Source organism: Notamacropus eugenii, chromosome 4 (assembly GCF_028372415.1).
Source record: "Notamacropus eugenii isolate mMacEug1 chromosome 4, mMacEug1.pri_v2, whole genome shotgun sequence".
NCBI classification, from domain to species: Eukaryota; Metazoa; Chordata; class Mammalia; order Diprotodontia; family Macropodidae; genus Notamacropus; species Notamacropus eugenii.
The window spans coordinates 38780380-38801990 of NC_092875.1; the positions used below are offsets into that span (position 1 = coordinate 38780380).

Here is a 21611-nt window from a genome sequence, read left to right on the forward strand (position 1 = left end):
ACAGGGCCTATAGCCCAGGTGTGGGGGCCTGCATCAGGGCCCCTGACCTGTGGCAGCCCCTGCAGCTGCTGCTTTCCTAAGGGTTTGACTCCCACTTGTCTTCATGGTTACCCTGGAGGAAGCAGGGAGCCATTTTTAACTTTCTCAATATAAGAAAATCACAGTCCTTCCCTAATGAGACAGAAACATGCTTGTGCCTTTGGAGGACCACAGGTGGCTCAGAGAACTTTTGCCTGGGGCTAAGTAGCTATGTGCTAATCTTACCTGTTTATATTAACACTGCTGCTTTCCTCTAGTCTCCAGCTCCCAGTGAGGACAGACGACATAGCTGTGTATGACAGTCATCCTCATAACAAGCTACACAGCACAATGAACAGACAGTTGGCCTTGTATCCACAAAGATTTAAGTTTGAGTCTGGCCTCTGGGTGACCTGGCTAACTTCCCAATTCTTTAGGCGCCTCTCTAGGACCATAAGCTTCTGAAAAGGGGCTGAGCTGTATTGTAGAAGACTAGCCTTATCCAGGAGTTCCCTTTGCCAGTAAAATCACAACTCCCGGTCACATCCTCTTCCCTATTTCTACCCCTAATAATAACTTCTTTAAGGAGTTACACCATTCCCGGGCACATACCCCAAGGACATCAGTGTGGAAGGAAAGGTCTTGTGTACAAAACTATTCATAATAAAAGCATTCTGTGGTAGCTAAGAACTGGACACGACAAGGGTACCCCTCTACCGGGAAATGACTGAACAACTTGTCGTAAATGAATGTAATAAAATGTTGTTGCACTATTAGAAATGATACACCCAAGGAACTCAGAAACTTGGGAAAATGTAGGTGAAGTGATACAGAAGGAAGAAAATTGAAGCCAGAGATCCACATACCAAACTTGCAATGATATTTAATGAAAGTAAAATTAAAATGCTACCAAACAGAATAATTGCAATGATCAATCTTGTTCCAGAAAAAAAGAGGAACTCACTATCAGGAAAATGCCCCAGGGCAGGAATTCCAAAAATTCATTCAAACGTCCAAGTACCATGATAATCATAGGGCTGGCCCAGAAGATCTCTTTTTCTAGGTATTTATCAGGGATTTGTTGTTAATAATTGTCCTAATTTCTATAGTCATTATGCACATTTTTAAAAATAAGCATTTCTCTCATTGATACCTCCTCCCCACCCCCAATGGACAATTTTTAAAAGTCTCTTGAGAGATAGGAGAGTCTGAGAGTAGAATGTTGCATATGCTACCAGTTCTTTTGCTGCTTTGTTGACTGGGTTTTGTTGAGTTTTTTTTCTTTGTTACAAGGGAGGATTCAATGTGGGGCAAGGAATTTTGGGAAATGATTCTGATATCTAAAAAAAAGCATAAATAAAAGTCAGTGGTTGGTAATGTTATATTATTGTGCTATGTGAAATGAGTACGAGGAGTTCAGAGAATCATTGGAAGACGTATATTAACTGATGTTTGCCCTTCGTTCTCAAAGAGGTCCATGAAATCAGAGGTGCTGCCATGACGTGCAAGTGAATTGGATTTAAGTGAGGGAGAGCTGATATTGATATGAAGTAAAGAGAACTAGGAAGGCAATATGCACAATAACGTAAATGGAAAGAACAAAAAAAAAATAAAGGTGAATGTGGTATAATTTTAAAGACTAAACAGGCCCAGAGGACGATGAGGAAAAAGTACGTCCTTTCTTTCTTGGAAAAGTCGAGGGGAATGTCAGTGTGGGATATTGCATATATCATATAGCATCAACTTTGGTTGATGTGTTGGTCAGTTTTGTCAAACTTTCCTTTTCTCCTTTATTTCAAGATATATCTATGTATTTGAAAATGAAAGTGATAGCAAAACAAAAGATAGTGAATTTTAAAAGATCAAATAAAAGTGATTTGGGGAAAAGAAGAATTTTGGAAAGGCAGGTGGAGGCTAGATCGTATGAGGTCAACTGCCAGCCTGCGATGTTTGTATTTTATCTTAGAGATAACAAGGAATGCATCAAAGTTTTTTAAGCAGGGATATGACATTCTCAATAACTGGAATGATTGAGCAGATTATGGCACGGAAAAGGTATAAGAAATAAAAAAAATTCAAAAATAGGAGAAGACTTTAATAAATGTACAGATGAAAATAACTTTGAAAGACTTTAGAACTTTGATTAGTGCAACCAGAATCCAGAAGATTGTACGTTAGTCACACTGCTCACATCCTGCAACGATGAACCTAAAATGTAGACTGAGTCATGTGTTTTTGGCTATGGCCAGTGTGGAAATTTGTTTTGATGGACTATGGGTATTTCTTATGAAAGGTTTTTTAATTGTTTATTTAAGAATGTACATACTGACTTTGTAACTTAGGAGCCATTAGGAGCCAAGCCATTTACATATCCCTTTCAGCCATCTGGGTTTGACATCTTGCCATCCACATATAGTACCTTCCCCTTTCTCCCTTCACCATTTTCTACTCCTTGCTTTGGGAATAGCTTCTGTTGATGCAAGTGTTTACAGATCAAATTTTTCTACTAAGGACTGCTTTGCATCCCAAGAATTTTCATATGTTGTGTCATAATTGTCCTTTTCTCTGATTAAATTATTTATTGTTGCTATAACTTGTTTCACCTACACATTTTTTTTAAAAAGACTAATATTTAGTCTCCACTTGGGACTGAATTCCTTCTTCAAATTCATTTTATTGATTATAATTTATATTGCATTGTGTTCAGTAGAGAATGTGTTCTTTCTGCTCTAGCACACGGTCAGTTTTTTAAAGGTATGGTGCAAGACCAAGAACTATGTATGCTTCTGTTGATTCCCATTCCTTAGTGGCCAGAGGTCTATCTAACTTTTCTAAAATTCTATTCAGATCCTTAACTTCATTCTTATTTATACTTTTATTGGATTTGTCCAGGTCTGCTCTTGTTTCTGTAAAGGATCTGTCAACCAGTTACTCTATGGATCCATTCATCACGCTTTCTAAACCAAAACAGGCTTCCTTGGCCACTTAGATGTGTTTTCTCTTATTATTAGAATATATTGTTAGAATATTATTAGAATATAAACTCCTTGAGGGTAGGGACTTGTCTTGATTGTGTATTTGTATCCTCAATGCTTAGTACATAAGTACTTAATAAATGCTTTTTTATTCATTCAACTCACTGGTGTGGGTATAGCTTCTAATGACTCAAATTGCAACCTTCTTATCCTGTATAATTCTTGTACCTACCCACGTCTTGTATATATCCTCTTATAAATCTTCACTGGTACCTACCTGACATGCTAGAGATTTCCCCTAGCTCTCTGGATGTTACATGTATGCCAGTGTCTACTCTATGTGTGCTCTGTCATCCCTAAGTGGGACATAAGGAGGAAGATGAGGGGTGGGAAGGAAGGATGCTGGATTCAATCAATCAGTCATTCCTTATCCTAATGAAATAATTAACAAAATGCTCTAGGATCACCTTTGTGGGGTGAGATCATCTCTACTGAATTAATTACCTTGAGGGTAATTGTTGTGGGTGTTTGTCCTTTTCGAAGAAGACCATGACAGAGAAATGATGACATGACTTGCACTTGACTTTGTTTTGAGTTGGAGAAGGCTGGGCAAGGTCACCAGCCTCACTTCTCCTCCTGAGCCATCTGGATCCAGTGACCAGATATTTATCAGGATGACTGGAGATGGCCCAGGATGCAATGGGAGACCTTGGGTCTTTTTAGGCTAAGAACTTTTCAGGTACTCACTTAGAGGGAGGTAAGAAGTAGTCAGGGAATGGCCCCTTTAATAAGGAAAAGAAAAAAATAAAACTGGAAGGATAATTGAATTAGCTTGGAACAATCAAGTTGGGAAAGAGTAGACAATGAATGAGATTCTCATGAATGAGGAGGAACTGAGTACAAATTATGGGAACTTGTGAAGAAATGACCACCGTCCACAATAGAAGAAATGAAAGCCTAGAATACAATCTAAATTTGGGGAGAGCAGATTTCAGAGGATTCAGAGAAAACACAGGCTCCCGCAGACTAAAATGGTATAGAGGAAGTCAGCCCTGACAGAAGAGGAAGTATGCAAGAATGAAATTCTCAAAACACAAAAAGAAAACAAATTCTGATAAAGAGAAATAGGAGGAGTTTGTCTAAAGAGATTGAGGTGAATTTAAAGAGAATTCACCAACCAAACTAGATTTTTTCTAAAAGAAGATAAACAATAAATTATAGGATGTTTTGAAATAGAAGATAGAAGCAAGGGCAGATAGCAGAGGAAGGCTATAAAAGCATGGCATGGCCCTCTAAAATTGGTGCCAGGAGGTGGATTCAAATGCTTCCTCATAGTCCTCCGGAGACATGGTTGGTCATCCTTTGATGAGAGTTCCTATAACTTTCAGAATTGTTTTTCTTATATTACAATGTTATTGTCCTTGTATAAGTTACTCTCCTGGTTCTGCTTGTATGCCTGCATCATTTCTTACTTCCCAGCATTCTCCACGATCATCTCTTTCATCTGTCTGGATGAGGTTGGCTCTGGTGTGTTGACTGGGGAGAACACTTTCCAATTGAATTAGTCAGAACTAAATATGAATAGGGTCTGTGTATGTGCTAGGATCAATCAAAGGGTAATTTGTACACATAGAAGAAGCCATCTCAGAACTGGGGGACAAGATTATAGATGGATTCAAAAGGTTGGGACAAGTATGGGGATTCCCAGCATACCTTTGAGGGACAAACTGAGGACTGAGCTATGGCAAAGATGGGAGATACCAAGAATGATCTTTGGTTTGGAGCAGAGAACCCAGGCTCAGGAAATGCCCAGGAGCTCATTCTCAGAAAAATGTTTTTCAGTTCAAAAACTAAAATTCAAAGGAAATCAATTATATTAAAATACAGTGTTTGAATTTTTTTTTTTAAATAAACTCCCCAGGTTCAGAATCCCTGCAACAGTCTGTCTTCAAAAGTTAAAAAATTCACCATGCTGTGGTCTGCCCAAGGGATGACTCTCTCTGACTTCAGCTAGGCTGGTCCCCATGACAGTTTGGCAAGCCACAAACATTTATTAAGCTTCACTGGGCTAAGTGCTGGGGAGACAGGTACAGTCAGAGAGACAGACATCCAGAGAGACAGACACCCCCTGCCTTCAGGAAACTTCCATTCTAATGGGGTAGACAGGACATAGACAAGGGAGCTGAAAAGGGTGGGGGAGGGGAAGAGGTAGAGAAGGTACCAGCCAGTAAGGGGGGATGCCCGGGCCCCATCGCCAAAATAGTGACTCTGGAGGGAATTCACCAATGGCAGAAGTGTATAGTCAGTATTGTGGAAGGACACTCAGGGGTTGGAAGGCTCAGGCACATAGGCCACAAATACACAGTCAGTCCATCATCAAGCCTGTATACTAGGCTTGGCAGGAAGTGGCATAGCCTCCACTTTGCTGGTAGAGCCTCTGATAAACACAGGGTCATCACCATGCCACAATGAGTCGTCAGCATCATCATCATAGGAAGACTTATAGGGAAAAAAACTCGCCTAAACATACTCTGTCCATTAAAATGAGACTTGTATAATACATATGGAGACAGGAGGAAGGGAATACAAGCCCTAGCTGAGTATGCCCTCAGGATTCTGGAGCAAGATGTAAAAAAAGAAAAAAAATGTGTGAGGATGTATCAGTAATAATAAAAAATCTTTCGTGAGGATTTATCGATAATAATGTCTCACATTTCCATATTATCACTTTCAGAGCACTTCCTGGTCACATACAAGTTTTCTGGTGAGGTGGTTAATATAAATATGGGTTATGCCCATTTCAAAGATAAATAAACTGATGTTTGGAGAGCTTCACCAGCTTGCCTAGGCTCCCACAGCTAGCGTAGACCAGAACTGTGACCCGAGCTGGGGGGCTTATAATCTTATAGAGGGGAGGACATCTTCTTCACTCTCATCAAGGCGATTAAGAAACATCTAAGGGGAGGTAAATTAGCTAGGTGGCTCAGTGGATAGAGCACCAGGCCCAGAGTTAGGAAGACTTTGAGTTCAAATAAGACCTCAGACACTTACTAGTTATGTGACCTTAGGCAAGTTATTTCACTGGAGGAGGAAGTGGTAAGCCAGTCCAGCATCTTTGCTGAGAAAACCTGAGCTGTATGAGGCTGGATAAGAGGTATCTGTGCAAAATGCAGGCGTCATATGGAGTCTAGGAGAGAAGACTCTCCCTCCTGATGTCTCTGAATATACAGGCTACTGTACTCACTTATCCACCCACTTTCCACCCTCACACTCAACACAAATGCCACCTTTAAAATGAGTTACAGAAGGTAGAAAAGTAATTTTATTTATCTCAGTACAAAACCTTACAAAGAAAGTTATAAGAGTAGTCAATATTTTGGTGATGAAGAGGAAAAGAGCACAGGTTCTCAAGTCCAATGTGCTGGGTTCAAATCCTTGCTCTAACACTTACTGCCTGTGTAACCTTCGGTGAGTCATTTCAACATTTTGGGTTTCAGTTTTCGCATCTATAAAAATCAGTGGGCTGGACAAGATGACTTCCGTGGTTCTTTCCAGCCTGAAGTACTATGAGGTTATAACTCGTGAAACGCACAGGAAAGCATTTATTTATACTTTTCACATGGACTTTTTGTCTTTTCCTTTTAGCTGACAATTTTCACTGCTGGCACCACGAGGGCATGGCCCATTGTCTTTTCTACAGTTTTTCTTTCTCCTAATGCCCATCATAGGCCTCTCTGCACACTCTAGGAGTTTAATAAGAATCTGCTGATTTCAGTTCGCTTCTATATTAAAAGTGGAAGTGATCAGTTCTGGGGTGATGTTATTGGACCACTATCTACCCCACTGTGGAACCTCTGAAGTTTTGGTCACAGCACCCAAAAACCTGTCAGCAGCACTTCAGCACACCTGTAGAGACAAAATGGGCCCGGGGGCTCTAAGGAAAGTAAGTGACCCACCCAAGATCAAGCAGGTAGGAAGCATCAGAGAGCGGGGTTTTAACTCATGTCCTCAAGATGGGATCTGAATCCAGGTTCTCTACTTCCAGAGTTAGCTCCTGTCCATCATTCTAAACTGCCTTCTCATGCCCATGGGTTTAATGGGACAATTTTAACTACTCTGACCTGCCCTTCTGGGCGTGGGGCCTCCAAGAGTCAGATGACAGAGAGGGTTTTAGGACTTTAAAATGAAAAGGGACCATAATGATCACTTAACCCCAGTCCCTTACCCTACAGTTGGAGAAACTGGGGTCCAGAGAAGGGAACTGACTTGCCCGCAGTCACTGAGGTAAAATTCGAACCCAGGTCCTCTGACTCAAAATCCAGCACTATTTCTTTCCACTAGTCTCTCTTAACTGAGAGTCAAGGGGAAATTAAGCAGAGGGAAAAACAACATTGTATATTTCCTTCTCAATTTTTTTAGGAGAAAATAAATCAGCAAATCTGATTATCTACACATGGTACAATAAAGCCATTCCAGGTCTTCAGGGCTGGCCACAGGACCCACACAGGTCTGGGGGCTCAGGATCAGGTCCGCTTCCCTGACCTGAAAAAAAAGCTGGGACAGAAGAGCAATGGTCAGGGTGACTGTGCCCAAAGTGGGGCCCTGCACAGAAGGGCCTCCCAATACTGAGCCAAGCAAGCCTGGCCTCAGTTTCTCAGAAATTCTCTCCAGTCCAAGAAGAGCCCAATGCCTCTCTCCTTCACCAGGAAGTCCAGGTGACTTCTCTCCAGGCCTTTGCCCTAAGTATCACACTGAATGTGGTTACTCTGTCTGCCAAGCTGCAGAGCTCCCTCCCCAAGCTGCTCTCCTAGGGAGAGGGGGCAGGACCAGTCATCTCAGCATACAGTGCTCCAGGAGGAGGAGACTCTGCTGATGCAGGCTGGCACTCTCAGCTTCTAGACCAAGAGAGCATGTGACTTCCCCAGGATTACCAGAGCTAGGATATGTCAGAAGTAGGAACTGAATCCAGGTCTTGTGGCCCTGAAGCCAGCTCTCCATCCACTACACCGCACTGCCTGCCTCCCTGTGTGTCCATCCTCTCCCTCAGCCTTCTTCCATTCCCCTCTCCCTTCCTCACCCTTTCTGTCTTCTCCACCTCTCTTTATCTTTTCTTTCCTCTCTCCTCTCTCCCCCTCTCCTCCATATCTCTCCCCTTTCTTATTTCTTCTCCTCTCTTCTCTCTCTCTCTCTTCTCTCCCTCTCTTCTTTCTCTCTCCTCTCCTCTCTCTTCTCCTTCTTTCTTCTCCCTCTTCTCTCTCTCTCTCCTCTTTCTCTTTCTCTGACTTTCTCGTAGCATTTTATATTCTTCTTATGTATATGTTACAACATTTATTCAACAGCATTTATGAAGCACCTACTATGTTCCAGATGCTGTACATGTCTTATTAACTCTACTGGTCAGTCAGTCACCAAGAACTGATTAAACACCTACTATGTTCCAGGCACCATGCTAAGTGCCAACCATACAAAGAAAGGTCAGAGCACTGTTCCTGCCCTCAAGGGGGTCACATTGTATTGGAGGAGACCATGTGCAAATAACTATATACACCCAGGATCTAGTCAGTGTCTCCTTCTTAAGGAGAAGGCAAGCTCAGAGGAAGGCATTAGCATTAAGGGAAAGCCTTCTTGCTGAAGGTAAGATTGAACAGAGTCTTGAAGGAAGCCAGGGGGAGCCAGGGAGGAGCCAGGGAGAGCTGGGGGGAGCCGGGGGGAGCCAGGGAGGAGCCAGGGAGAGCCGGAGGGAGCCGGGGGGAGCCAGGGAGGAGCCAGGGAGGAGCCAGGGGGAGCCAGGGGAGGAGGGAGAGAAGGCCCACATATGAGGGCAGCCTGGAGTCAGCAGATGCAGTGTTGTGCTTGAAAGAACAGCAAAAAGTCCGTACTGGGGGGTCACAGTGTACAGAGGAGAGAAAAGTATAAGAAGCCCAGACAACCCCCCAGCTCTGAAACTACAAAATCCTTCCCATTCGAGTGCTGAGAAAATGACCCTTTGGAATGAGCTCTTTCTTCAGCGAGGCTGTGGGGTGTCGTGGATGAAATCAGAGACCTAGGTTGAAGTCCACATCTCTCTAAGCCTATACATTGCAGATGAGAGGCTGTCGATCTGCCTGGTGAAGGGAGCTCCCACCCCAATGCATCACAGGGCCAGCCTCCAAAGAGGCCTCCATCCAGTGGGGGAGCATCTGTTCCCCAGATTCAGTTCTGAATCTAGAGGAATTCAACAGATGGTCCCTGCCAAGCTTCCCTGTGCAAGCAGGAAAAGCCCCGGTCATTTGTTCTCTGCTGGCTGGCCCTTGGACCCCACTGCTTCCCCACAGTGCCCCGGGGGTCAGGTGGGCAGTAGGTCACTCACAGCTTCCTAATGATTGTTTTCTCCTGTTTGCCTCCTTTTGAGTTGGAAGGGTTGGTGACAGGAGCTTGGGGGTCTCTTCTTGGCGCCTGGCTGTTATTCGGTGGGATGAGCCCGCTAGATGAAGGGGAGAAAAGAAATGGGTGACTTTTCATTTAGTCTCTCAACTCCAATGAGGCACCTGGGTGATAGAGCTTCAGAACTAGATTGGAAAAGACCTGCCTCAGATACTTATTAGACACGTGACTGGGAACTCTCAGCATTCCAGGGAAATCACCCAAACCACACAGACACACACACACACACACACACACACACACACACACACACACAGACCCACCCACCCACACACACACACACACACACACACACACACACAGACCCACACACACACACACACACACACACACACACTCAGCAGAGCTATTTATTACTCAGTAACCCAACTTCAAAGGCAGTTCCAAGCCCAGTGTCCAGCCCACCTCCAGCCATGAACTAAGGACACTTCTCTGTGAAGAATGTTCTCCTCAACAAACCAAACCCAGCTAAAAAATGTGGGCGGTGTGGAGGAAAATATTTCTCCCATCTCTTTTTCTGCCCCTTCCATACACTCTCTTCTCCCCTCAGTTTTGTCCAGGCACCCTGCAGCCTCTTTGGCCTGGCATGACCACCTGCTTTATCACTCTCTCACAGACACAACCACAAGGAAGTTAACGTCCCTCTCTCACACCTTCAGGGTTCAGTCTCCAAAATGACGAGAATCTGGGGCCTGAATCCTAGGGTGACTGGCTCTGCTCTGTCTGTGAAGACACAACCCCATTCCCACCAAACGCATTTCTCTATAGTATGACAAACTTGAATAACTAATTGATCTTCAGACTTCACATCATCTCCCACCTCTGGGTGTTTGTCCATTCCCTCTTCATCTCTATCTTTAAGAATCTTTTTTTATCCCTTCAAGGTTCAGCTCAGGTGAAGGTATATGACCCTTTAGTGACCCAGATCTCTTCTCAAATTTCTTCTCTTCTCAAATTTTTCAAGAGTACTTTGTGTTGATTTCTCTACTGCCCTCACCTTGTACCCTTTCTCCCCCAACCCTGGCAGTCAAGGGTTTCAGTTGAGGTCCCCTTCTTATCTCAAATCCCTCAGATGCCTCACTCCACCATCTTGTCCTTCACCCCTATCTCATAAGATGTCCCCATATCCTTGACAAGACAAACCCTATTAGAATTAGAAGGAGCCATTCTAACCAGCAAAATGTGCCTCTCGTTCTCACCCTCACTTATCTTCAGCCTTTTCCCATCTACTGGCTCCTTCCCTACTACCTATAAACATACCCATGTTTTCCCCCCACCCTTAAAAAGCTCTTCACATGATTTGACCACTAGTTTCCTAGATCTCTCCTCCCCTTCATAGCTAAACTCCTGGAGAAAGCCAGTTGTAATCACTTCTTCAGCTTCCTCTCCTATGCCTTGCTTTGCCCACTAAAGCCTCTGTTGGGCCATTCAAGGAAACTTCGCTCTCCAGTTACCAATGATCTGGTAGGGGTCAAATCCACAGGCCCTCTCTCCATCCTCTTCCTCAATCACCATTTCCATTTGGAGATTCTCTCCTCTTCTGACTCGTCTTCCTCCTGTCTCACCCCTCCTCTTCCCTTTGCTGGTTTTCTTACTTAGACTTTTACTGGACTTGGCTAGGTCTGACCTTGAATGTTTCTGAGGCTCTGTGGGCTCTTCTCCCCTTTAAGCTTCCTCATTTAGTGATCTCATCAACTCGCCAGGTTCCACTACTATTTCTATTCCGATACTTCCCAGAGCTCTATCTCTAGCCTTAGTCCCCTAGTCTCTTTGCTAGGTTACAGTAACATACCCCCAACTGCTTCTTGGACATATCAATACATTCAAAATCAGTTCATTTGGGTTTTTGGTTATATAAATGGTATTTTATTTTTCCAATTACATATAAAGATAGTTTTTAACACTCACTTTTATAAGACTTTGAGTCCCAAATTTTTCTCCCTCCCCCCCTTCCCAAGCCAGCAAGCAATTTGATCTAGGTTATACATGTGTAACCATGTTAAATATATTTCCACATTAGTCATCAACATGTCCAAAATAGAACTCATTATCTTTCCCCCAAACTACCCCCATCCCACCCCTTTCCCTCCCATCCTTCCAGACTCTCCCATTACTGCTGGGAGCACCACCATCCTACAAGCCACCCAAGCCTGAAAACTTTTTTTTTTTTTTAGAGACATTCGAGATTTAGTGACTTACCCACAGTCACACAGCTAGTAAGTGTCTGAGGTCACATTTGAACTCAGGTACTACTGATTCCAGGGCCAGTGCTCTATCTACTGTGCCACCTAGCTGCCCCACAGGTCTAAAATCTTAATGTCATCCTTAATTCCTCATTCTCTCTCATTTCACATATCAGAATCCGTTGCCAAATCTCATTCTTCTATCTTTACAATGCCTTTCTCCTCACCCAGTCACTGCCCTAGCTCAGACCCCTCCCATGTAGCCTCCTAACTCCCTCCCTGTCTCTAGTTCATCTTTCACAGCTGCCAAGGTCATTTTTTAAGGCATAGATCTGATCATGTCATGCCCCCATTTTAACGAACCCCAATGATTGTCTGTCACCTCCAGGATGAAATATAAACTCCTCTCTTTGGTATTTAAAATTTCATAACCTGGTGCCTCTCTAGCTTTCTATCCTTCTTACCCTTATTCCGTTCCATCAACCCTATGGTCCAAAGTGCAGTCAAACTGACACAACACTGCACCAGCCATCCCTTCCTCCTCAGCTCAAATTCCCCCTTCTGTAGTAGGCTGTCCCCAGTCCTTCTAGCTGCTAATGACTTTCCCTAGGTAAGCAGCGAGGAGGTGGTGTGGTGGACAGAGGGGACGGAGGGAGGTGCCCTGAAGTCAGGGAGGCCTAAGTTTGAATCCTGTCTCAGACACCTACAAACTGTGTGACCCTGGTCAGGCACCTAAATGTCTCCCAGCCTTGGTTTCCCCATCTCTAAAATGGGCATGATACTACCAGCCACTTCCCAGGGTGCTTGTGGGGATCAAATAAGGTAACACACATAAGGCACTAACGAAATTCTAGATATTATTGTTTCAGATTGTCTTTATTTTGGTAACAGCCAAATCCATTGGCCCTCTCTCCATCCTCCTCCTCATTGATCACCATTTCCATCTGGAGACTCTCTCCTTTTGTGACACTCTTTCTCTCTCTGACCTCTCCAATTCTTTTTACTGTATCTTCATCCCAGCTAGAAAGTATATTCCTTGAGGGCAGGGACTGGCTTTTGACTTCCTTTCTATCCCTAGCACTTAGCATTCTACCTTAATCAATGCAGCTAAGTGGCACAGAGTGCCCAGCCTGGAGTCAGGAAGACTCATCTTACTGAGTTCAAATCCAGCCTCAGACTCTTAGTAGCTGTGTGACCCTGGGCAAGTCACTTCACCTTGTTTGCCTCAGTTTCGTCCTCTGAAAAATGAACTGGAGAAGGAAATGGCAAATTACTCCAATATCTCTACCATGAAAACCCCAAGTGGGGTCACTGAAAGTCAGACACAACTGAAAAATGACTGAACAACCATGGTTGACTCACAGGGTTACAGACTTACAGATGGAAGGCACTCTAAAGGTGATCCAGTCCAATGCCCTTCATTTACAGATAAAGAAACTAAAACTCAGAAAGGTTACTGACTACTCAAAGTCACTTAGCCAATTCCTGCAGAGTTTGGATTCAAGTCAATGCCCTCTGACTGTAAATGCAGCTGTCTTCCCACTGAGGTGTTATGGAGGCAAAGGGAAAGGGGTCTAGCCTCTTCCTTCAACATGCATGAGTCACTCCATTGAATTCAGTGAAAATGGGCAGTCATGTCCACATAGTTATTCCACTATGCCTGTCGTACAGTAAAACAAAATCACCTGGCCCTGCTCGCCCAAGGTCAATTAGAGATTAGTAAGCCCCCATGTCTAAGATCCCCTCAGTTGACTGATCTCCAATTTTTTGGTTTCCAACATGAGATTTATTGATAGGAGAGTATTTGTATTCAGGGTTGGCTCAGCTGGCAGAGAAAAGCAGCTGTCAATCAACTGACCTCTCTCCGTCATGATTTGTAACAACAATCAGGCTTCTCTCTCTGTTGATATGAATTCAGATTTGTGAACTGTGGTCTTGTTACCTCAACGATACTTAAGAAGTCACAGAACCTTAGAGTTGGAAGGCACCCCTGCAATCCTCTGACCCAAACTACAGTTATCCTTTCCACATCATGGGGGTTAGGGGCATGATGCCCCCGCATTCTGGAAAATCCACATAAAATTCTTACCAGAGAAGTCTCTGTTTTTTTTTCTTTTTCTGTTATGGGGTGTTTAGAGTACCTTACAGTCAAATTTGGATTGAGTGTTTGATCACAGGCTTATGTCATCTGCTGGTCGCCATGTGTCATATGTGGCTTCCTCAAAACTCCCCCAAAATTCCCATTTCATTTCTTAGGCTGGCCGGTGATATGTTGAAACCATGGTGGGGGAAGTCTCAGTGTGGAAGGGATAACTATACCTAAACAGGAAATTCCTCTATTCTATCCCCAACAAGTAATGGGAAACTCACTGCCTCTCAAGCCAATACTTTCTCCTTCCTAACTTCGTTAGCAAGTTTTTCCTCATGTGGAAACTGAACCTCCTTAACCTCCACTCACAGTTTCCTGGGGAAGGACCCAGGCTGGTCAACCATGCCTCCCTTCCCAACTGTGCTTCTGACTTTCTGGACTTCAATATCGTATTCTTCCATGGAGACCTTCTTCTCTCCCTTTTCTCCCTAGCTTTTCAGATCCCCTTTAGAGCTCCTTGAGGACAGGAACTGTCCTTTTTGCTTGTATTTGTACTTCCAATACTTAGCACAGTGATTAGTACACAGTAAGAGTTTAATAAATGTTTATAATTGCTTGTTTCCAATTCTAGAGCTGAGCAGATCCAATCTAGTCCCTCTTCCTTCCATACGACAGCCCTTCAAATATTTTAAGACATAGTTGTGTCTGTGGTTAGTGATACTAAATATGCGGGCAATTCGCTCTGGGGTGGAGTCAGAGGAGAGCAGAATTAGAATTAGGGAGGTCCTCACTTTGGAGACAACTGCTGGAGAAGGGCATGGAGCAGGTAGGGAGAGAGCTCATAGTTTTCTATTTTAACTAAAAATTCTTGCTAACTAGGTGCTATAATTATTCCTATACTGCTGAAAGACTGAAGCAGCTACCAGTATCTCCTCTAAATTTAAGTGCCCTAGGCCTTACCCCCAGTCACAGGACCCTAGTTCCAGCTCTGCGTAAGGGTGTGGGAGAAGTTCCTAGTCCAGGAGGAGGAGGGATCCCTGGTAAACCTTGGCCCCCTGACCCCACCCACCCTGAGCTGCCCCTACCTCTTATAGCACTGGAGTTCTTCCTGAGCCACCAGCAGCTGGGATTTGAGCTTGTTCCTCTCATGAAGCACATCCCGAAGTTCCTGCATCGTAAATCGGGGGCGATTGGGATCTGTCAGATCCACCACCACTTTGTTGGTCCCTGGGTTCACCTGTAAAACAAGAAACAAATGGTTTGGCTTCTTCTTATTGGAGAAGGGGGAAGAGGGGAAAGAGAGAGAGGAAAGGAAGAAGGGAAAAGGGGAAGGGGAGGGCAGGGAGGAACCCTGTTTTTTTGAGACCCTGAAAGACATCTTCATTCATTCTGTGGTTTCAGGGATTCTGGGAGCCCTAAATCTGCAAACTTTACAGAAATGAAGGGCAAAAGGCTCTTTAAAGTATTATTTTAACTGTACTTTGATACCAGAACAAAACATTCTCTGCATTTGATATAGCAGAATAGACCAATCTACAAGCGTTTATTAAGCTCATTTATTAGGCACTAAGATGCTAGACACTGGGGATATAAAGACAGAAATGAAACATCTTTCTTCAAGGGAGATTACATTCTAATGGGAGTAATAACAATTTTTGGACTGCTGGGGGGCGCCAGAGTGCATAGAGTGCAGGACCTGGAGTCAGGAAGACTCATATCCCTGAGTTCAAATCCCATCTCAGATGCTCACCAGTTGGTGACTTCACCCTGTTTGCCTCAGTGTCTTCATCTGTCAAAAAAGTTTTATTCTAAAAATGTTTGCCTGTTTAAGTAAAGCCTGAATAATCCACAAGTTTAATGACTCCCAGGACAAATGTTCTCTGAGAACTAGGAAAGGCCTAAAGAGTCAGTGAAGTACAGTGAATGGCCTGCTAGACTTGGAGTTACAAGAGTCGGATTCAAATCCTGCCTCTTAGACATATTAGCGATGAGCTCTGGACAGGTAAGGTATTTAACATCATCTGTAAAATGGGGATAATATTGACACAGAAAGTTGGAAAATTACACTGAGCAAGCTTGACCCCAAAGAAGAGCAATGAGAAGGCTTCCCTCCTCCTTCTTTGTTGAGGTGGGGGAGGAAGGACAATGAATACAGAACACAGAACATAACATCAGAATGTTTTGATATATTGGTTTTGCTGAAAAATTTCCTCCTCTTTTTGATTCTTTATCATAAGGAGTGGTTCTTGGTGAGGAAAAGGGTATGCTGGAGCCAGCTTGGATGGCTCCTGACAGCTGATTGCTAAATTTTCAGTGTAAGCATTTATGCCTCAGAAATGGCAAATGTTACAAAACAGGACTTGATTTCTTGCTTTTGTGAGTTATCTAGAATTAGAAGGTGATGAAGAAAATGTTCAATAAAGGAGATGGAATTCTTTCTTTTTGGAGGACAATCAGGGCTAAGTGACTTGCCCGAGGTCACACAGCTAGTAAGTATTTAAAGTCTATTTGAACTCAGGTCCTCCAGACTCTAAGGATGGTACTCTATCCTCTGTACTACCTAGCTACCCAACAGAGTAAATGTGTGTCCTGTATACATTTTTTCCCATGAAAGCTTATTGTTAAACATTTACCAGAACACTACCAGAAGAGGATAATCTTGGGAAATGCAAATGGTATCAAAACAAAAATATCAATAAAAATTTAGATAGAAGCTACCTAGTAAAGCTATTGTGAAGATCAAGTTGGATCATGTATGTAAAACATTTTGCAGATCTTAAGCAGCTATGAAAATGTTAGCTATGTTTTTTCCTGCGTGGGATCAATTTATTGTCTCTTCAGTGTAACTCAAAACCCAGAGAATAGATTTCACCTTCCAAGGGAAGCAAGAAGAAGGCAGTATTGGATACTGCCAAGAGGGCTGACCTTGGGTTCATCAGACCCGAATCAAATCTTGACTTATGGGACCCTAGGCAAGTCCCTAATTATATTACAATTAGGAAAGAAGTGAAAGGAACAAGCATTTATTAAGCATCTACTGCATGCCAGGCACTTATGCTAAGTGCTTTACAGTTATCAAGTCATTTGATCCTTACAACAACTCTGTGAAGTCATTGCTATTTTTACTCCCTTATTTTACATTTGAAGAAACTGAGACAAACAGGGTTAAGTGACTTGCCCAGGGTCAAACAGCTGGTAAATGTAGGAGGCTGGCTTTGAACTCAGGTCTTCCTGACTCCAGGCCCATCACTCTGCCCACCGTTCCACAAGTGAAGGATACTAGAGACCTACCTACACGATGGCAACCAGAATGGCAAAGGTCACAAGTCTATACCATAAGATCATCAGTTGAAATCTGCCTTGGTACTCTATATGTACCTTATATTATAGAAGCGCTTTTTGTGGTGACAAAGAACTGGAAATTGAGGAGAATGCCTATCAGTTGGGGAACAGCTGAAGAAGCTGTGGTATATAAATGTAATGGAATACTATTATGCTATAAGAAATAATGTGATATCATTTTTGCTTATCTCCTCAGTAGGGGTGGAAGGACCTGGGAGGGAGGGAGATAATTTGGAACTAAAAATTGAAAAAGAAAAGAATGTTTAGAAAAACAATAAATTTAAATGTTAAAAAAAGAAAGGAAGAATGATCAGGTGGATTTCAGAAAAACCTGGAAAGACTTACATGAACTGATACAAAATGAACTAAGCAGAACCAGGAGTACAATGTACAAAATAACAGCAACATTGTGTGATGATCAACTCTGAATAACTTAGCTCCTCTCAGCAATCCAATGATCTAAGACAATTTCAACGGACTCATAATGGAAAATGCTATCCAAATCCAGAGAAAGAACTGATGTATCCACAACACTTAGGACAGTGTCTGGAACATAGTGGACACTTAATAAATCCTTGTAAATTGATCAGCTGAAGAGACTGGACATGTTTCACTTTGAATGATTGAAGAATTTCCTTAGGGCTTATTTGTATGCAGAGCAATGCGCTAAATACTCGCTATATAAATGGAAAAATTGGACAGTCTCTGTTTTCAAAGAGCTCACAGTTTTTTAAATTGTGTTTTATTTTTCCCCAGTTGCATGTAAAAATTAATTTTTAACCTTCTATTTAAAACTTTGAGTTCGAAATTCTCTCCCCACATCCCCTCATTGAGAAGTCAAGCTACTCGATATAGGTTATACACATGTAGTCATGCAAAACATTTCCATAATAGTCATGTTGTGAAATAAAACGCAGATCAAAAAACTCAATAAAAATAAAGTTTTAAAAAGTATGCTTCAGTCTGTATGCAGACACCATCAGTTCTCTCTCAGGAGGACAGCATTTTTCATCCTAAGTCCTTCAGAGCTGTCTTGGATCATCGTATTGCTGAGCTGATCATCTTACAATCGTGCTGTTATTTTGTATACAGTACATTCACTTTGTATCAGTTCATGTAAGTCTTTCCTGATTTTTCTGAGAGCATCCTAAGAGCTCACATTCTAATGGGGGAGACTTGGAGTTACTTTGGGGGACAGGATAGCTGCTTTCAACTATCTGAAAGTCTGTCCTGTGTGAAATGGATTGGATTTTCTCTCCTTGGTCCCAGAGGGCAGAACAGAGGGCTATAGTAAATTGAGGTTTGATGTTAGAAAAAAATCTTTCTAAGAATTGGAGCTCCCCTAAAATGGAATGGGCTATCTGTGGGGGAGGTAGTGGGTCCCCCTTCTTTAAGGGACTTTGAGCAGATGACCTGTCTAGCTCAGGTACATTCAGGAGTTACAAGCCTGCCCATGAAGGCTCTAAAGTCTGCACCTTAAGACTCTTCTAAGCAAAGACGACCAAAGGCCTCTTTGATGTGCTGGCCAAAAAGCTCAGATAAATAGAGCTACTCTCTCTGACATTACTTTCCTTCTGATACGTGACCGGCAGCCTCATATGCACATTACAGAACGTGCATCTCATCTGCTGTATCATGGGGGTGCCCAGCTTGATCCACACAGGAAACTGGTAGAGTGGATATTTAAGGCCCCATCACTGTGCTGGCTATATAGCTAGCACAGTTCTCCTTCGTAGATAAACTGCCCCAACTCAGGTCTTCCCCCACAGAAGGGTAGGGAAATCAGGGCTTTCTTCAGGGCTCTGAAAGTAAGAGGTTCCTAGGTCCTTCAGTTCATGAAAACAACTGAGCTTGGCGCCTAATCAGTGATGAATGGATGAATGGAAAAGCATTTATTAAGTGTTTACTATGTGATAGGCACCATGTATGGTACTGAAGATACAAAAACAAAAGCCAGACAGTCCTTGCTCTAATAAAAAATTTTAATAAAAAAGAATAAACACCAAAGCTTAAGTGGGCTCCTTCCCTTCCTAGCAGTGTTAGAGGGAAGCCTGGGCCTCCCTGCCCGGGATATCAAAATGACTAGTTAGAAGTCTGCTTAGATATACGCACACCCTTCAAGGTCCTCGGTGTTTCTTGATAGAAGATGATTAGGGCTGGATGAGACCTACAATCACACGTACAATCAGAACACCTATAGGGTGCTGGGCTCAATTCTGGACACTGTATTTTCAGAAGGACACTGGCAAACCGGGAAGGGCTATTGAATGTAATCAGGGGCCTGGAGATCCTCCCTGCTGAGCAAAGAGGAGTGAAAGGAATGGGCAGGGGGAAGAAGCATGCTGGCTGCACAGGTAGCCCAAAACCTTCATTTTGCAGATGAAAGCACCGAGGTCCTGGAGAAGGGAAATGAACTGCCCAAGATCACCCAGGTAGTAAGTGATTGTCCAAGCTCTGTTTGAGGACCTCCAGTACATCAGACTCTACACCACCATTTTAGATAGCTCTAAGGAAGCTCTCTCTCATATTGAATCAAAATCTCCCTCCCTGTAATTTCCCCTCTAAACTGCTAGCTCTGCCCTCTGAGGCCAAGCAGAAAAAGCTCTCTTCTCATCTTCTCATCCCATCTATCCATCTATCCATCCCAGCACCAGCACTGAATGATCCTTGCTGTACCTTATTTCCTATGAACTGTAGATCCATCCATACTAACATTGCTTCTGGAAAGGCATTGCTAATAGACTGCCCTATGTCCACTCACCCATCCCTAAATTTTCTCCAGTCTGAGCATGCTCAGTTTCTTCAATGGATCTTTGTGTGATCTGGTCTCCAGTCCCCATGCCAGTTGCCCTACTTGTGCCTCAAACATTGTACATGTTAAAAATTCAGTGGGTGGGGGCAGTTAGATAGCATGGATACACTCTCACTGGCCCTGGAGTCAGGAGGATCTGAGTTCAAATTCAACCCCAGACATTTAGTAGCTGTGTGACCCTGGGCAAGGCTCTTAGCTCGATTGCCTCCCGAAAAAAAACCATATAAACAGGATAACTCAATGGTATGTACATACCTCTTCCGTGTTTGGGGGCTGCCCCTTGCTTCTGAGCCCCTCCACCTCCTTTCGAAGGCTGTCCCTCTCCATCCTGAGCTCCTCTACTGTCAAATTGCAGTCATTTACTAGGGACTCCAGCATCTCCAGGATTCGCACGATTTTAAACTGGAGCTGGGTCACCCTGGTGGCCACATCCTTGGAGTCCCCAGTGATGGCCATTAGGTCCCTTCCCACTACGTAGGAGATGTCATAGACATCCTCGGCTGTCAGCTGGAATGGGTTCTTCCCCAGAGCTCCTTCGGGACCAGTCTCCTCCTCTTCCTCCTCTTCCTCTTCCTCTTCTCCTTCTCCTTCCTCTTTCCCTGGAGAAGGCTTTTTTTCCATGGCGGTCCAGTTGTTGCTTCTCCGGGTCCTCCAGGCCTCCGGACCTGGGCCTCTCGGAGACAGACTTTATTGGTGACAACCCCGGCCTTTTAGTCAATTACACACAACTTCCTTCCTCTGACTTTAGAATCTTGCAACAATGCAAGAGTTGGGGGGGGGGCGGGGGGAATGGGATGTCTGAGGAGTGACCAATCAGGGCAGGTCGGAGAGGTGGGACTAGAGGGAGACAGGAGCAAAGTTAAATGGGCCAAAATAACTGTCCGGGACGGAAAGGCGGGCCAAGGCTGAGCCCTGGAGTTAGCGAGATAAGAGACCTGACAATGGTACCAGGCAGATGGAGGAGGGGATTCTGAGACAGCCCCACCCCCACCCCAATCTCCCCAGTTGGAAAGGAAGTCTGGAGGATGCGGGTGTTTGGAGGCCTAAAGGAAATGAGACCCGGGCTAAGGACGCCTCTGCCAGTCCAGAAGCCGTCTGTAAGGGGTGGAGGGTTGTTGCAGACGGGGAGGAGCTATTCCTTGCCTAGTAACCAGGACGCGGCCCCTGGGTTCCTATGGTGAGGGAGTGGAGGAGGACGCATAGTTTTTTCCTTCCCAGACTCGGCCTGATCAGGCATAGAATTATTATTTTCAAATATGAGTGGTGATCTGGGTTTCTGCGGGGGAGAGGAGGTTATTTTCATCTTCTGGGGTCATCAAGGGACACCAGGTGCAGTGGAAAAATGTGCCGTATTTGGAAAGTGAACATCTTGCTCTATTTTTTATTAGCTGTGTGACTAAGCAAGTCAGTGGATGTCTGGATCTCAGTTTTCTCATCTGTCAAACAGGAGGGTTGGGCTAGATGGCCTCTAAGATTACTTCCAGCTCGGGGTCTTGCCACCAGATTTCCCTCCAGCCCTCCTGGACCAGGAATTCTAGTCTCCCCTTCTCTGATGGGAAGGCAGTCCTACAGGTACCTCTCAGAATATGAGGAGCTGGAGATAGTGAGTGAAAAAACTTTAATTAAGGCTTTACCATATAAAAAGCCTTGTGATACAAAGAAAGGCAAAACAAAATGAGGGCTGTCCAGAGTTCATCAAGAAGCTGAGTCTTTAACCTTCTTGTGTGTCCTGTACCCCTTGGTCCAGGTGAAGCCTGAGGGCCCTTTTA

At 43.8% G+C, this 21611-nt stretch overlaps 1 protein-coding gene across 1 annotated transcript; it reads right to left on the reverse strand.

The window, feature by feature from the left end:
- Positions 1 to 6292: 6292 nt before the first annotated feature.
- On the reverse strand, positions 6293 to 20889 carry RILPL2 (Rab interacting lysosomal protein like 2). Its single transcript, XM_072600660.1, has 4 exons — positions 20098 to 20889; positions 14774 to 14925; positions 9343 to 9456; positions 6293 to 7547 (listed from the first exon to the last, which is right to left on the reverse strand). The coding sequence occupies exons 1-4, from the start codon at positions 20461 to 20463 to the stop codon at positions 7517 to 7519; spliced, it is 663 nt and encodes a 220-aa protein (XP_072456761.1). The 5' UTR covers positions 20464 to 20889; the 3' UTR covers positions 6293 to 7516.
- Between the last annotated feature and the right edge of the window lie 722 nt (positions 20890 to 21611).

Bases quoted from the DNA above. Each gene is read 5' to 3' on its own strand.
- RILPL2 (XM_072600660.1), bottom strand. From the start codon at position 20,463: ATGGAAAAAAAGCCTTCTCCAGGGAAAGAGGAAGGAGAAGGAGAAGAG. The intron at 9,457-14,773 runs GTAGGGGCAGCT...CCCTTCATCTAG, and splicing joins GAACTCCAGTGCTATAAGAG to CGGGCTCATCCCACCGAATA. The intron at 7,548-9,342 runs GTGAGTGACCTA...CTTCTGTCCCAG, and splicing joins AAAACAATCATTAGGAAGCT to CTTTTTTTTCAGGTCAGGGA.